General features: G+C 42.3%; 1 protein-coding gene across 4 annotated transcripts in view; it reads right to left on the reverse strand.

The window, feature by feature from the left end:
- Positions 1-17,307, reverse strand: part of DENND5B (DENN domain containing 5B) — a 104,899-nt gene that overhangs the window by 14,340 nt on the left and 73,252 nt on the right. For 2 of the 4 annotated variants that reach the window (XM_039570751.1, XM_039570750.1), the window contains 6 exons: positions 9,333-9,426; positions 8,215-8,325; positions 5,845-5,976; positions 4,732-4,884; positions 4,137-4,215; positions 2,837-2,918 (listed from right to left, as the gene is read on the reverse strand). In XM_039570751.1, the coding sequence (XP_039426685.1) occupies positions 2,837-2,918; positions 4,137-4,215; positions 4,732-4,884; positions 5,845-5,976; positions 8,215-8,325; positions 9,333-9,426 (651 nt within the window). The remainder of the gene's footprint in view (positions 1-2,836; positions 2,919-4,136; positions 4,216-4,731; positions 4,885-5,844; positions 5,977-8,214; positions 8,326-9,332; positions 9,427-17,307) is intronic. The other 2 variants (XM_039570754.1, XM_039570752.1) reach the window with 1 other exon arrangement.

The following is a 17,307-nucleotide window of genomic DNA, read 5'->3' on the forward strand; positions in this document are numbered from 1 at the left end:
CTTCATTACCTGTTTCTGGTTCAGACTAGATTAGCATTAATTGTGCATTTGGGAAAAATAAAGATCTGCAACCATGCAGCTTGCCAGAGATATTACAAAGATTCAGTAATCAGTCTTGGTGTCAGCAAAAGCAGAGTGTAACAGAATAGAGCATGCAGGAACCCAAATTTATTTCACTGTCAGTTGTGAGAGTCAGAACAGCTCTATTTTTATCAGTGACCTCAGTGTAAGCACCGTATGCTCACCACAGCACAGCAAATTCTTCTTGTCAGAGCACTGAACAGCCATTTCGATGCAACTCCCCTGGTTTGGACTTGCTTTTAATCCCATTAGTAATAAAGAAAAATCTATTTGCCCTGTCAAATGAAAGCCTGTGGGTAAGGCAAGACAAACCCTCTGCAAACAGCTGTGCTGACAGCAGAGGCTACAGCCACTCAGCATCGCCGTGCCCTGAGGATGCTGTGCACGCTCCCATCCCAGCACAGTCAGGGATGTGCCTATAGCTCATGGCAGGGAGGCAGCAGGTCTTTGCTCAGCCTTCTTTTTGAACACAGCAGGTTAAGCATCACTGCTGTGGGCCCAGTGCCCAGCTCACAGCCTCCACTGCAAGCTCCTGCAGGAGGGAGGCACGACATGGGCATGAGAGCAAGTGCTGATAGTAAGGAAGAGCTTGCCCAAAGGGTGAGGATCAGAAACTTGAATCCAGCTGGACCAAAGGTTTTGGGGAGGCCTTGATCTTGACTGGTTGGGTTGGATGCTCAGCAATGCCTGAAGGGTGAGGCCACGCTGGAAGTAGGCTGTAGCTGGAAGAGGGGTGGGAGAGATGATGCAGATCCTTGCCAGGGGACAGGCTGGAGGGCATACCCCCAGACTGGCTTGTGCCATTGAGATTCCACGCACAAAACCAAAATAAACACCCCGAGCATCTTCCTTACCACATCTGTGATGCCAGGCTTTTAGGGGGGCAGAGGACACACCACAGTACCTGTAGCACAGGCTCAGGGCACATTCAGAGCATGACTGTGACTCAGTCCTACTTTTAAGTTGTTTACATAACCTTGCATGAGCCATCAGAAACAAGCCCTGCTTAAGGCAATGCTTAATCCTCCAGCCATTAGTTCAGTCAGCACCACAAGCCCCACAATTTAACAATTACCCATCCTTCAACTTCAGCCCGGGTCTCTGTGTGCAAACAAATATTAGGCAGCATTCCTTCCAAGCAGGAGAAAGTGTGCCACGAGATTACAGATGACAGATTCAACTCACCATCTGCCCAGCATTTTCTATGACCAGACATGTTTGTGGACAATCATGAATACCCAAGATACTACAAAAGGTAATGTTCTGCTTCTGAACTTTTTCTCTGAAGAGTAGTAAGAAAGACTTTTGTGATTCAAAGAAGAGAGCTCAGATCCGTGCTGGGCTTTCATTACTCCAGTGGAAGCTCATGGAAGACAGAACCCATGCACGCAGCAGTGAGCACACACAGCCTCCTCTGTCAGCACTCCCCTCCCAGCACTGGAGTTTCCGCTCCACATCCTCCTTCATCCTTCCCTCAGACTGACCCTCTGCATGCCTGTCAGTCTCCCAGGACTGAATTAAGGAGATAGCTGCCACATCCCATGAGAGGGATGCTAAAATGGCAGACACATGCTCAAAATGACCTCTTGGCACTGCACCCCTAATTACACTGTATGTATTCTCTCTCCCTCTGTTGCATGTTGTTTTAGCCTTACATGGCATGTCATGTTCTTTGAAATCAGAACAAAAGACTCAAACTACATAGCATCAAACTAAAAGGTTGCACACTGCAGGTGGGAAGTAGAGTGAATTTTTTTCCCCCTGAAAAATCTGACTGATCTATCAACACAAATAGTAAAAACCACATCACTGTAATCAGGGTTTTGTGAACTAACGACAATTAATCTTATTTTTACCATAAGATTTTTTTTTTTTGCCATATTTTTAGGTCTAAGAAGGATGTGGTATTACAAGAAACAGTACTCATGTTGTCTCACACATTAAATTGCCAGCAATTGCTCTCAGCCCTTTACAGATGAGCATTACTACATTACTCCTTCTCTCTTTGCATGGCATGTTTATCCCACTGCTATCCTTAGCCCTGGCAAGACAAGTGTCAAAACAGTGGCCTGACCTGGCAGTGGCTTGATCAAGGAGATGCCCTGAAGAACTTCCCCCTGCTGCTGCCACACCAACCTCCACCTCTTCTGACTCTCTAATCCTTCTGATTCCAAACAAACACTGCTTGAAAAGGTCTCCAGAGCCAGGCTGTGGTCTACTGCAGAGAACCTGCCCAACTTCACATCCCAACTTTAAACTTACCCGAATTCTAGGTCTGATTTAATTTCTGAACTTGTACATCTATTACTATCTGCCATGAAATGCTAGTTAAAAAGAAAGAATATTGCTCAAGCATTGCAAACAGGTTTTTATGTCCCTTTGCTCTGCCTATAAACTGTACTTGCTGGGTCAGTAATTAAAAAATGGATGAAAAGAAACAAACTGAAAATACCAAGGAATTTAACATATCTGCTGTTATTTGTAGAAGTTGGCTTTATTACTGGAAGAACACCCCTGGGAAAACAGAAGTCCCAGTAACATATGTGTGGTTTTCATTCTCTGTTAGCTAAAACAGATCAAGTGAACACACAAAAAAAGTTTTTCAAAACAGAAAGGCAACACGCTGTAGATTTAAATGTGGGCTGAAGAGAAGGTTGAATTCTCCTAAGCCTTTGCAGACCCAAAGCCAGTGAGGACTTTACCTTATGCTACACAATTAAACCCACAATTAACGCTTTAGAGCCAAATTGCATACCTCATATCTTGTATCAGGGAAACTCTCAATGTAGGCAGAGTAATTCCTGTATCAGACTTTCGTCTTTCTGTTCCACCACCAACTACAGCGGAGAAAATACACAAAGTTAATACAACACTACAGTAACAGTCTGCAATGCATTTATTTTACATACAGCTGAAAATAATCTTAAGTGGCTGGTAACTGCACTGTTTCTGTGCACTGTCATTAACTCTATCCTGGAAACGGTGAAGTAGACAAAATGAAAATTCTGAACATATCACCTATTCCTTTCTTAATCCAGCACGGAACTTGGAGATTTAGCTTCCTTTTTTGTATGTGAAATACCTTAACTTAAATCTGTACAGCAATGAATTTTATTAGCAGAAGTTTCTATGGAAAGATCACAATTGAGAACAACTCAAATAAAATTAAGCTACAGTAACATATTCAATGCAAAGAATGCCATGCATTTCTGTGCTCTGTTCTGCACAAACCACTTTGTGGTGACACATTTTTCTCTCAGGAATTTGTGCCTGCCAGCCAGATTGTTTAGTGCATTACTCACTGAAGCTTATTAAAAAGTCCTTTCATGGGAGAGACTTGTTTGTCCATAAATGCCTCTTTGAGGACTGATCATACGAGTTCCCATCTGTAGGATCCAAACTGGAGAGTCCTTGAAATATGACCCACTGAAGTTCAGAGTTTTACTACAATACCCCTGCCACGGGGCAGGGAGATCTCAAGGTTATCAAAAAACCTCTCTTAAAACACTAAAGTCATTTAGTGACTGTAAGAGGCCAAGCCAAAGCACAAATTGAGTACCTAGACTGATGGACAGAGATTAATTACAGAATTTCTGAACTGTACCACCCACCAGTATAAAGATTTACTGAACATGGAGTTATTAATATTGGGATTTGAGAGACAGATTATGCTCACTGAAAGAAAAATGTCAGCTGTCTTCTTCCCAGCTCCACACTTCCAGCTTCTTCAGAAATCATCTCTTGTGGAGACAACTGCTTCTTATACCTCACTCAGTGCTCATTAAAAGGGAATGAAGGTAGTGAACATACATCAAGCGATTTTCCAGACAAGGAGGGAAACTATGTGCCATCGCCTCCAGTGATTTCAATCTACTTTGTCCAGACATCAAGACATCCCCACAATGATTATGACAAGTCTCAGAACGTAAATGTGGTATTAGCAAGGAAATACACTGAAAATCCTGCACGGGTTTCATGTGGTTGCACTGTTCCTCCCATGGCTGAGTTCATTTGCTGTGATGGACTCTTCACGGAGTTACCTGCCAAGTACTCACCTGGGGATTCTGCACTGTGCTCTTGCTTCTCTTCTCTCTCCTGGTACTGAAGCAAATGGGACCACAAAGCAGATTTCCCCTGAAAATGGAATATGTAGTACATACCTTTAAATAAACCAGGCAAAAAAATAACCAATAATGGCCAGTAAACATGGCAGAATAATGGTATGGCATTTGAATGGGTAAAATGTTCAGTAGTGAAAACCAATCCTTCTCTCTTGGGCCATGAAACCTCAGGAAGAGAGAGGACCATCCCACTGACCTAGCAGTCACACTGCCCACCTTTTTTCTTTGTCCTCCTTTGTCCTCTGGGTTTCCCTTGTGAAGATTGAAAGGGAATAAACCAAATACGTACTTGACAACAGCACTGCAATTTCCAGAGGGGAAAAGCTCCAAACAATCTCCCCCAATAAAACCCCAAACACCCGAAACTCCTCAAACCTTCACAAAATATGACACAGGGACACTGATCCCAAAGACACCTCCTGCTTTATCTTGGAGTTACACCATTGAGTAGCAGCTTAAAAAGCAGAGATGGCATTCAGTATTTGCTAGAGTACTGCACACACAGAGTCCCAAGTTTCAAGCTACCAACCTGCTTGACCTGCAGACCATGGCTCCAGATTCTTTCTAGAAGATCACAGAGACTGGCAATCAGTGTATTTTCCTCCAGACCCGTTATATTGGCTTCTCCATGTCCCAGCTCAACTGCTTCATGGCCCATTTTCTCTACCAACATGCGTTTAGTCTATTAAAAAAAAATCCCAACAGCTTCTAAGAATGTTATCCAACAAGGGACAGAATTTACAGCTGAGTTTACTTACACATACTTAATCTAGAGACCATTGCTAATAGAGAGAAACTTCAAATCTATTTGCAGAGATTGTAAATTAACAAATATAATTATATTAAAAATGTTTGCTTGATTACTTTGAATCATAGAATACCCAGAGCTGGAAAGGACCCACAAAGACCAAGTCCAGCTCCTGTGCCTGCACAGGACAGCCCCAAGAGTCACACCGTGTGTCTGAGAGCATTGTCCAAACGCTTCTTGAACTCTGGCAGACTTGGTGCTGTGACCACTTCCCTGGGGAGCCTGTGCCACCTGTCCTATTTCTATACCCTTTTTCTATTGTCCTATTTCTACGCTGTTGATTTACTACCAAGCAGAGTACAGAATACATCTCCAGTCTTCCTCAGCTTCTGTTTTAATTCTTGTTACAACCATTAAACACTCAGGTAAAGCAGTATACCACCAACTGCAACAGACACAAAGAAGCTGCACGTCCATGGCTATAAAAGCTTCTTTAATATTAGGAATTGTTATACTTCATTTGCTCTGCATAAACATCATGCACAAGCCACATGTGCTGAATTCTTCCCTTTTGACCAAGGATCTCCAGGCCATTCTGTTTAGGCTATGTGTAAATATGAACAATTAAAGGAAATCCTCCAGAAGATGTCTGATCATGCTGGTTCTCCTTCCGGTCCTTTCTACTCCTTCCATCAACTTCAACTGTGTAAACAGAAGAGCGACAACACGTTCCCTTCTCTTCTAGCTGTTGAAAAACACTACAGGGATATCCACCCTGCAATACCCAGGTATTCCAACAGAACAGTGCCATTCCAGCTGTGAACCAGGAGAACATCTGCAGGTGCTATTTAAGCTCACTGCAATCAAGGGGACAGCACACAGGGGATGACCTACCTTCATGCGACATTCCTTCAGCAACCCTTCCACAAATTTCCAGTTGGTCTGTGCAATCACAGCTGGAGAGAGGTCTGACAGTTTGGGCTGCCTTAAATTTTTTCCTAAACTCCTTGCCTCCTGCATGTATTTCTGAAAAATAAAGAGAATAATTTTAGATAGTACAGGTCAGAGTGACTCGCCTCATTCTACTCCTAGGCAAGCAAGGTGGTGAAAACAAATGAGCTAGTGTTAATCTAGAAACAAAATCTTTATTTGTCTGATGTTTAGGTGTCAGGCTGGAGAAATGGATTGATCCCTTTTGACAACAGAAAAAGCAAGGTATTTTCCTGAGTGGTAAAGAATCAGTCAATATTAGCCAGTAAACTGTGCTGTTAGTCACTAGCATGAAGTTAGGCACAAGTGCATAAAGTGTAATACCTTCATTCAGCAATAAAGTCAAAACACCAAGAAAAGTTCTTTCCACTGTTATTTGATTCTCACTTAAAAAAAAAATAAATTAAAAGAATTGTCTAATTTGTGACCAGACTATACACAAATAGAAAAAAAAATCCTTTGAAAATAAATTACAAGAAGCAGAAATAGACACAGTGAAGGAGAAAGATTTCTTCCATTACTTTACATCTACATAGTTTATGTGGGAAAAATGAGACTTGATCTTATTCTCAATTAACTTCTTGATTACAACTGAACCTCATTTTAAACAGAGATGACAAGTGGGCTCATTCATGTTTTTACTATGGTAACTGTTAAGTATGGACAAAAATCAACATACTTGTTAAAAAAACCCCAAGCTATAATAGAAGACTTTTGAAGACTTTTAAACATTCCTATTCCACTTCCTTGTCTTCAGAGGTAGGGTATTTTTTGCTTTGATTTGATTTTTGGGGACTTGTTTTTTCTTTTTGGTTTTTTTTTTTTTTTGTTAAGGCAAAACCCACAAACCAATCAGCAAGTGACCTCTGACACCAACATCAGTGAGAGAGCTACATGCTGAGCAAGGCCAAAAAGTTGGCTGGGACTATCAAAATGTTGTTCAAGCATTATTTGTAACTGCTTCTTAAAAAGAGCAAGGTAATAGAATGGTGCCAAATGAAAGCCTTGAAACGCAGCGCTCATAGCCTGGTGTGGGAATGCTCTCTTTCCACAGTGGGCTTTTGTGTGGCTAATGATGCCTCTCTGGGGGATGATATGTGACAATGACGGCTCTTTCCTGGAAGGAGCAGATCACATCCCTCCAGGGAATTCTTGCTGCTGCTGGCTGGGTTTTCTGGGGAACTGAGAGGTCACTATGGCTGCTGCATCCTCAGAGCTTTCTGTCTGGGCAAAAAATTTATTCCATAGAATCATAGAATGGTTTGGGTTGGAAGGGACCTTAAAGATCACATAGTTCCAACCTTTCTGCCATGGGCATGGACACCTTCCAGTAGATCGGGAAAAGCAAAACCAAAATCTAAGCATACTGAAGTTAATTGCAATGCCTCGTACAGCTTTTCTGACACAACTGGATTTTCTCAACACAGAAATTTGGACAAGAATCACTTAGCATCACTCCAACAAGTCAGATAAGAATGTAAGGTTCTGCCATGAAAAGCTGTGCTCCACTGAAGTTTTCAGTTAGGTAACTACAGTTTCACCAATACTGTAAGGATTTTAGAACAGTTCAAAAACTACAGGTGGGAATAAAAGAAAAAAGTTACAGACGACAAAAGTGTGTTGTTCAGCAAGCAACCTCACAAGTGACTTCCATCTGAGTGCAAAAATTAACAGCAAAACCAGTGATAAAGTAATACAGGGAATATAAAACTAGAAAAACTAATCTTTCTTTTTAAATGTGAAGGGATAAAAAGTGTGGTTATAGTCTGAAGAGTATAAAACATAGATAACCTTGCTTTATTCATTGTATATCTTCTTATTATATTAAAATTTAAAAAAAATATTAACTCTAAGGTTCCAGAGAAGAATAAGGGTGGGCTGAGAGAATCAGTTGATTGCCCTCTGCCTGTTCATCAGCATCCACGCACTACAACCCTCTTGCACACTGGGAAGCAATGATCCAACAGTCAGAAAGCAATGCTTTTGGGATTTGACACCCTAAACTGAATTTCCAGGTGGGAAACATGGAAAAAAAACCAATCCAAAGCAAAACAAAATTGTTGTCTTTTAGCCTTGGAGCCATTGTGCTTTCCAGGGAGCTGGTGTGGAAGCTCCTTTCCAGCTACTTTTCCGATTATAACCACACTTCCAAGCGCTATAGGGACGTGCTCATACTCTACAAGAACGGGGAGGTTTGAGGCACAGCGAGGACAGAGGTTCCTCATGCTAACAACATCTCAAAAGCAGCTTTCAACAAGAAAAACTAAAACATACCAGGCAGCATTCAGAGAAGGATTTTTTAGGAGGCCGTGCAGGAGGGGGTGGTCCCTGATCCCACTCCCAGAAGGCCATTGAGTTCTGACGAAGCAAAAGCTCCTCCGATGGCTAAGAGGAGGCAGATGCCCCAATGGCAGAACAGCCAGAAAGAAAGAGGAGACAAAGCAAAAGAAGCATGCATATGATCCACAGCCAAAAAAAGAAGAAAGTAAATACATGACAAAGTACTGAAAGGGCTCTGCTGAGATATACACACACAAGGCACTGTTTAAAATATACTTGCAAAGCCATGTTAGCAAAAATAGCAACAAACATGTACAAGTGCTGTTTTGCTGTGTTTCCATGAAACATCATTCAAAGTTATGGTTGAAGAGTCCTCTCATCCACTCAGGTTCTTTTGGAGGGCAAACTGCAACACTGACCAACCTTATTCAGTGAGTTTTACCACAAAACAGCAGGAGTGTTATATTTTTGCTAGTGACATACAAAAGAAGCATATGGACATCAATGGAAAAACGTGGCAGAAAATATTTAATGAAGGATGAGGAACTGAAAAGATGGGAAAGAAACGGACGTATGTGACTGACATTTACAAGATGCATGGGAGTTTCCAAGCTCTAGGCATAAAAAGGCCCCAAAGTCTTAACCTTTCAAACAGGCATACGCATGTCAGAAATCAACGTAAGAGAAAGGAAAAAAGTTCCTTTAAAAAAAAAAAAGGAAGAATCCTGCCTCATTTGCTTCTACAGGGCTGACATTTACTCAAGGACTTGACTTTTCCAGAGACTTCCACCCTGGCCAGAGTTTGGCAGCTGCACTGCCAGGGCTCTGCTGTCTGCATGCAGTAACACGGCCAGGGTCTAAATCAGCAAATAAGTCATTTTCCTGATGACAATGGGGCTGTCTTGTTCCCATATAATAAAAGCACTTTATTTATGTTGTGTGCTTTGAAGCTGTAGAACATCTGTGACAAGCAGAGCAGCATCTAAATGGCCACAGAGACCCAATGAAACCTTACAGTAGCCACAAAACTGCCCCAAGCAATAAGCACATTGTTGTCCAAACCTCCACCTCCTGGATCACAGCCTGTGCTGCCCTCAGATGAGGCCACCCACCTCCCTCATGTCGTTGTCCAGCCCGATGTGCTCCGAGTGCTGCCGCAGGCGGTCCTTCCTGCGCTGCGTGGTGGTGCTGCGGCTGGCCCAGCGGCTGGGAAATCAGAGAGAGAAGACATGTGTGAGCAGAAGAGAATCAGGAGGGAAAGCCTGGGTCAGGAGCTGAAGGACATCCAATGGGTCTGCAGCAAAAGAAGGGAAAGCCCAAGCTTGGACCTTGCAGTAAACATGGGTGCGAGCTGGCGCTTGGCCTCCTCGTGGGGAACCACCCGGGAGGTGACAGGCCAGCACTCACCCAAGGGACAAAAATCCTGATGGAAATGTGCCCAGCTGCCTGCCAGGGTCTCCAGTGAGAGCTCCTGCTACCCGAAATGCAGGTCATGCCACAGCATTGATGCCATCACTAGGTAAGTCACTGTTCTTAGTTACCCAACACCACTGCTGCATTTGATGAGGTTTGGTAAGAACAGTGTCTTTAGCAAAAACCAAAATACAATGATTTCTTTTGAGCAGCAACTTCTACAATTTTGCTCTTTTGTGAGAAGTGCTACTTCTCCTTTCTCCACTTTCTGTGGTACTTCCAGGAATTATTTGAGACAAACTTCTCATTGCAATGTTAACTTATGCACCTATGTCTAAAGGTTATAAACAATACTGGTGTTCCTGGGACTAGTCATGTTGCTATTTTCACTTTAACTTTTTTTTTTAATTTGGTTTCTAAGTACCACACAAAGCCTGGGTTTTTTTCCACCTGTTCATGTATGTCCAGTTGAATTCTTCCTCTCTCCACACAGGTGGTATTGGTGAGGACAGCAGTCTCCAGATCCCAAACCCATGTATTTCTGTGTCCACCCCGAACAGAAGCATATACAAAGGAAATCTGGGATCTAATTGTTTGGGCAAGGAGTTTCAGCTGGTGACACAAGCAGATGAATGCCTGGGGAGGAAACTCTTGCACAGACCTGGACTTGGTTTCTGACCTGTCTGGCAAAACACTGGGGATGTGTAGAGAGTGGAATCTGACCCAAGAGAAGTGCAGGGATGTGGCCCCTGGTGACCAAAAAACCACCTCTGTTTCCAGAGAGGACTTTGCAAACATGTATGTAACTATCTTCACCAGTTCCTCCAGCAAGTCAACCAAAGACTGAATTTTGGCTCACCACACAGATACAAAGGGAAAAAAAGCCACAGGAACTGTTGTTTTAGAAGTCAAACTGAAGTCCCATGTTACCTCACAAATAACGTCAAGAAAACAAATACAAAGGAAGAAATCTGGGTCTGCATGTAATTATGGTTCATCACCTCAGGATCCCATATGACAACACATTTATTTTTAAAGCAATTTTATTTTTTGTGGCCTCAAGTCTCTGCTAACAAAACAAAACAGCCCAATAGGTGTCTGCACAGCAAATGCTGATACCTTCGCAGAGGAACACATCACTGACATAAGTGTCTTTGCACCTCCACAGAAGTCTTAAAAATATACAGCCCCTGAGTTTAGTAAGTCACCATTATAAAGTTTTTTTTTTTTTCAGAAGCAACAGCCAAAGCCTTGTTAGATGACTAAGAGGGGGAAAAGAAACCCCTACATTTTAATAATCTCAACAAGCAGAGATGTCACAGAAAAACACTCAAACAGAGGATAGCAGATATTAATGTGACTTTAGCCACTGGGCTCTGGAGACCTTCCATCTATTGCAAGTCAGGACCACGTTTATGTTTCACACAACAGAATGCCAGCAACACATTGGAAGTTTAAGTTATAGATCAAATACTACCCTGTATCACAGTTTTTCTGCTCCAATTTATATGGTTATTTTCTGATTTTAGACAGAGCTTGGATCCCTCTCCACCTGCATTTCTGCAGTTACTGCAGATGAAAGAATTGCTAAAAGTGTCCTTTGAGGGAGCACATCTCACCAAAGGCGAAAGCAGAACGAAAGCCACAGAATAATTACAAAATAATACACCACCATTAAAGCATTTTCAGTTCATTCCACAGCTGTACTTCACCTGGGAGAAGGCACAGCCCATTCTCCAGATTATTAATCAGAACTATTTGAAAGTTTTAAGCATTAAAAAAATGAAGATCGTTGGGTATTTATGAAAAAATAGACTGCTGCTTGTTAGCTGGAGCAATTACACACACTGAGCTGCATGTTCCCTCTTTTCCAAACTCTAAGTTGAAGAAGAGGAGCTGTTGAGTCGATGGGTGGGGTCTGTGCATTTGGATGCTGCTCTGAATCTGTCTGGGAGGTTTTGTGAAGATCTAACAGCAGATAAGCAGGATTAAGCAGCTAAATCTTTTAAAGCCTTTTCTTTACTGGGCCACATAGAATTTTCCCAAAACAACGCTTCAGTATTACAATAACCATTCCCTCTCCTCAGCAGTGTGTTTTAAATTGCTCTGCCTCTCCCTGTGATCACTTGAAGTGATTTTAAGGGGGATAAAAGCCCCAGTGGCCACACCACCTCCCTCGGGCTGCTGAAATCCATGCAGGTACCTCTCCTGGCCCTGTCATCAGCTGCTGCTCTATTCACACCTCAGCCCAGGTGCTGCCAAAGCAGCACGGAAAGCTGTTCCCCCACCAGCAACCCTTTGCTTCTTGTTAGCCCTCAGACTTGGGCTTTTAAAATAACCACTACTGCTGGTGTCCCTCCTCTCCTTGTCCTGAGGAGATGAAGCCCTCCTGGCTGGTCTGCCTGGCACCTGAGAGCACGCACAGCACTGCTGCTCAGCCTGGATGCTGCCCAAGTACTCCCTGACCCCCAAAATGTCCTCTCCCCTTTATTTTTTGCTGGTAGAGGCATGAGCATGGACTACTGGCATGTTTCATTTATTCCTCACAACGGAGACATTGCTACAAGCACCAGGTCTCTGGGGATGGAGAGGATGCGGCTTGGGTGCAGTGTTGCAGGGAGCCCAGGGACCAGCTGCCTCCATGGAGAAGTGAGGAAAGGCTCATTTCAGTGTGTCTGCCTGTATCTAACTCCCATGTCCATAGATGAATGCTCCTCACCTCCAGGGACTGTGGAAAAGCAGTGATATTTCAGAGGAGGGACCAGGAAAGAAGTTCAATACATGGAAATGAAATAAGGCACCTCCAATTACGACCTTTGTAACATGAAGGCAGTCAAGTCAGTATAGTTTAGTATCAAATTAGACCCAACAAGCACAGGAATAGGTTTGCAGAGGTTGAAGGAAATGTAATGGTGCCATTTGGAACACCCCACGTTAAGTATCATCTTTTACATTTCTGTAATAAAGAGGTAAGGTAGTCAGCAGCAAAGCTGCACTGTCAGAAACAATCTAGCAAACCAGCACCTCACACCAGGGACTGGCCACACTGTACTGAGACCATGTGTACACACCTCTTTCTTCCCCTACCTTTTCCCTGGCCTCCCTTTTTAAAGCTCCCTGGAGAAATGAAGAAATTATGTCTTCCCAAATCAGATATGGGTGTAGCAGGCAAGATTTATACTGCAAAACATGAACATGCTGCTAGAGAACTTCTTTCTCAGATGGATTTAATCAACATTGCTGTCACCATGAAAACCACTACTGTAATTTAGAATCCATTTACATGTGATAATGGAGAGAAGGAAGGAGACAAATGCACTTGTCTATAGGACAGAACCTAAATCTCCTCACAAAGGAGTTACCTGAGTTTCTGCATCCACAAATTAGCACAGAGCTGTACTACATCCACCACCAAACCCCCCCAAAGCATGCACACATTAAACACACACAGACTGCACATGCAAACTCCTTGAGCTCAGATGGAGTTTCTGTGGGACCACACAGAGATTCCAAGTCAAATACATGTCAGACCAAACAAGAAAAGGAATGTTGAACCTGAGCTCCACCTGATCATGCATGGGCTGACAGGGGAGGGGACCCACAGTGTGAATCTGCTCCACAAACACTGCTCCATGGTAAGGAGAATGAAGACTTAGATGGAGATCTCTGCTGCAGGGTGGAATAGGAAAGCTTTGAAACTGCTCATTGGGTGGACAAAAATTAGTAAAATGCCTTAAAGAGAGTGGCCTTGAACTGACAGGCTCTTTTACGCGTTTATATGAAAAGAAGTGATTTTAAAGGGTGGCACACACAACTGTCATCCTTTGCAAGGAACAGCTGTAGTGAATGACCAGCACCACCTCTTAAGCCCTGAGGAACCACTGTCTTATGAGGTATTTAATTTTCAAGTCCCTTGAGATAGAGGTCCTGTTCAGGGCAGAGCAAATGGAATAGCGGATGCAAGGATACAATGCACATTTTCCCCTGTCAGCTTCAATTCTGCACACCTATGTTAAAATGATATATTAACTCAGGGAAGTTAATTGCACTTTTCCTGCCTTGCACCAGCTGAGCAGAGGATCAGTAGCTCAGGAGACTTGCCCATCAGGTTCCAAGTCACCATAGCACACATTTCCTACCTCAGAAACCATATTTAAGTACAGATTTTCCATCACAATTCTTGAAAATGAATATATTCGAATAAAGTGGTTCATATTTTCATTGCACCCATCAGTGGTTTGCTACATTAGGTTACCTAAATACTGTAACTGCTTGTTTCAGCTCTTCTTACGTAATAGGTGAACTTTTACTACTCACAAAATTTAAATAAGCTCAGTGCTGCGTATGGATGGCTCATTGCTGACTCATTTCATGCTCATCCAGATGCACTGCAGAGATGCTACTCTATATAACTTGCAATTGTTTGACTTGATCAAAAAAGAAGATATCTTCACTTAACATAGCCTTAAAACAGTACCCAACAGATAGGGAGGCAGTAAAAGGCCATATAGTATGAAGCAATCATTAAAAGAGAAAGGCCATTTCCCATACAAAAAGTAATTTAGTTAAAACCAGAATAAATTCTGCCATCATACAGAGAGCTACATCAAGCCCTTTGCATTATATTTGCATAATATTTCCTTTAAAATCATTACCCGCTGTTAAATGCTAGCAACAAGCAAACAAGAGTCCTGTTTAAAAATGAGGAGAACCATAGCCCCAGGCAGATAAACCCTGGGCAATTCCCAGCTTGAAGGGAGGGCTGAGGATGAAGGCCACAGGACAGTGCCCATACAAGTCATGTCATAAAATGGAGCACAAAAATGAATCAATTTCATACACTCCTAGTGCAAGGGTTTTGTAAATAAATACTGACACAGTGGTCAGATCAGCAAAACACAGCTGAGGAACAAATGCCTGGAGAAAGCAAACAACTTCTGAAATCTGCTTCATGGGTAAGAGCAACACATCACTCAGCAAAAGCCTGAGGTGAGAGGCCAAGTACAGTGGGATCTATGCTTGAAGACTTGGACTGTGCCCTCCTTTGGGGATTGCTGCACGTCAGGTAGGACAGACAAAAGCACAAGGCTCACAGAGAGCTGGGATGCGAGTGAGAGGGCTCAGGTGAGAGAAGTGGCCAGGGCAGGAAAGAGGAAACAGGCTGGTCAGGGAAGGAAGCAAGGAGGAAAGCAGGGCTCCAATAAAGAAGTGGGGGGAAAGCAGGTCTAAACAGAGAGGAAGGCAAAGAAAGGGTAATTAAAGCCATTTTGTAAATGTGTAACAAAGCAAGCCCTTCATTTGAAAACCAAAAGAAACAAGAAAAAAATCAGTTCAGTTGTTCTTTGAGGGCATTCAATAGAAATCACCAGAATGCAAATATATTCCCATGCTTGGGAATCACTGTTTTCCTCTGCAATATTTAATCTCATTTATCAAGCTTCTTAGTACAAATTAAGTTACAAGGTAATCAATTAGATTGAAAACACAGCTTGTTTCATTGTTTTAATTTTGCACTGTAAGCATATTCCCCCTAATTTAACAATTAGCTAATCAAAAACCATGAAGTGTTTATGTAGCTTGGCTTTTTGTCATTCAAATTCCACTCCTGGATCATTGCAAATGCATCAGCCAGTGGAGTCCCAGCTACAATTTTAAAGCCTGGCAGAAAATGCACACAGGGAAGAAGGGAACACATAGAAACCACAGCGTGGGCTAGGGTTTGAGAAGGGAAATGAGGGCTCTGGAAACCACAGCTCTTTTCCAGAATAATAGACAAACTGCCCAGGGACTGCAGCCTGTTTTCTCCTGGGACGCTTTCTAGGAGGACTTCTGCAGAAGCCACTGCTTTACACAGTTAGAGCAGCATGTAGGGGATGCTTTCGTACCCAGAGGAAGCTGCAGCTACTCTCTGCAGATTCAGAAGGTTTTCCCATGATGTGGGGGATGTATCAGAGGCAATGAGCACGGAGGGAGTCCCTCAAGTGGGACACTGCTGCCTGGTGGGAAGGAGGACAGAACTGGATGGGGTGTTCTGGGTTTAGTTTAAATTGTTTAAATCACATATAGGATCTAGAACTGAAGCTAGAAGTGTTTGTTGTCTGCATTACATTTGTGATTTAGATAAAACATACCACAGATATAACAGCCCAGTAAATGACAGAGGTATCTTTAGTGCTCCTCCTGCTTACAGGAAGGGAACAGCCAGATAACATTATGAGCTCTGGTTATATATTTGTTAGTTTATCAGTCCAGAAAGGGAAGCAATAAATCCCTGACTGCTGGCCACTGAGGACATGTTTCCATTAAAACACCTCTGAATTGGTCTATCTGCTACTGTCCAGCAACAATCGACTACAACATGGGAATTATTCCCACCTTCCCACAAACGCATGTCCTTACAAAATTCAGGACAAAATTTGTTATGTAAAACTGAAGCCTGCAAAAATAATTGTCATCTACACAGCAATATCCTTTGCATTCGTTTTATAATATAAATATACAATATCTACATCTAAAGTGTCTGGAAATGTAGCTGGAATGTTCTCTTACCCCATACCCAATATGCAAAGGCCCAGTCCTATAAGCAAAATGTATCTCCAAGAACACTGGGAAATTGAAACTAATGGAAGGCTCTACTTAAATTGATTTTGTGGTCAGAAGAGTCATGCTGTATTTGCAGAAAGCATGGAAAAGCTGTTCAATACGTGGGTGTAAAATCAGCAGAATTACATGTCTTAAATGGGAAAGAAAGAGTCTTCTCAGCTGCTCACATGAACACCAGGAAGAAAAAAGATATTAAACAGATGGTCTTGAGATTTTTCCAACTACAAACCTTTTTGGCAACATACAACTGGAGGAATTCCAAACATTTGTCACTTTGACATCGCTTTGCGGTAAGTAATGGGATTTTGGTACTTACAAATTCTGAAACATGTTGCAATCTAAATCAAAATTATCACTCAAGGAGTTAAAGTCACATTTTAGAACAGGTACCAACCTAACAGAAGCAAATCTCAAAGGGCATAAGGAAAACTATTTTAAAGTGATGCTTATTCATAGATTCACATAGATTTTGCAATAGAGACAGAAGATTTAAGCACCTTCAAGCAGGCTGGGCACACTCACACTGTTGCTGACACTGTAAAACTGAAACCCACCCATAAGGATAAGAGGCAGACTGCTAAATACAGCACCTCACAAGATGAAGAAATCCTCCATTCCTCAAACGACCATTACCCATAAAATTCTGTCTCTGTTTGCAGGAAGACTGAAAGCAAAGGAACTTTGAAATATGTGTTCCTCCTTTTTGGTTAGTCCTGGGGTTTTTAAAATTTCTTTTAAAGAATTGCATTTCTTCAAACATTCAGTGCTTAAGGATATCTCATTTTATCATTTGCAATTCTTATTTCTACCAGGTTATTAAAAAGGGCTTAGCTAGCATGGGTATGCACAAAAGGTATATAAATAGAACTTAGTGGGCACCTCATGCAGAAGCTCAGAGCAGCGTGTGTGCATGTACACAACTAAAACAAGAGGTAGCTTTAACATTTGAACAGCTGCAGCCTTTGAAGCTCTTGGATTTACCTGTGCTCCCACATTTTGTCTTCCAGACTGGAATTGAGAGCTTCAACTGGTAATTTAATGAATTTGTAATCAAAGATGCACAAATACTTC

The sequence above is a fragment of the Corvus cornix genome, chromosome 1A (assembly GCF_000738735.6).
Source record: "Corvus cornix cornix isolate S_Up_H32 chromosome 1A, ASM73873v5, whole genome shotgun sequence".
NCBI lineage: Eukaryota > Metazoa > Chordata > Aves > Passeriformes > Corvidae > Corvus > Corvus cornix.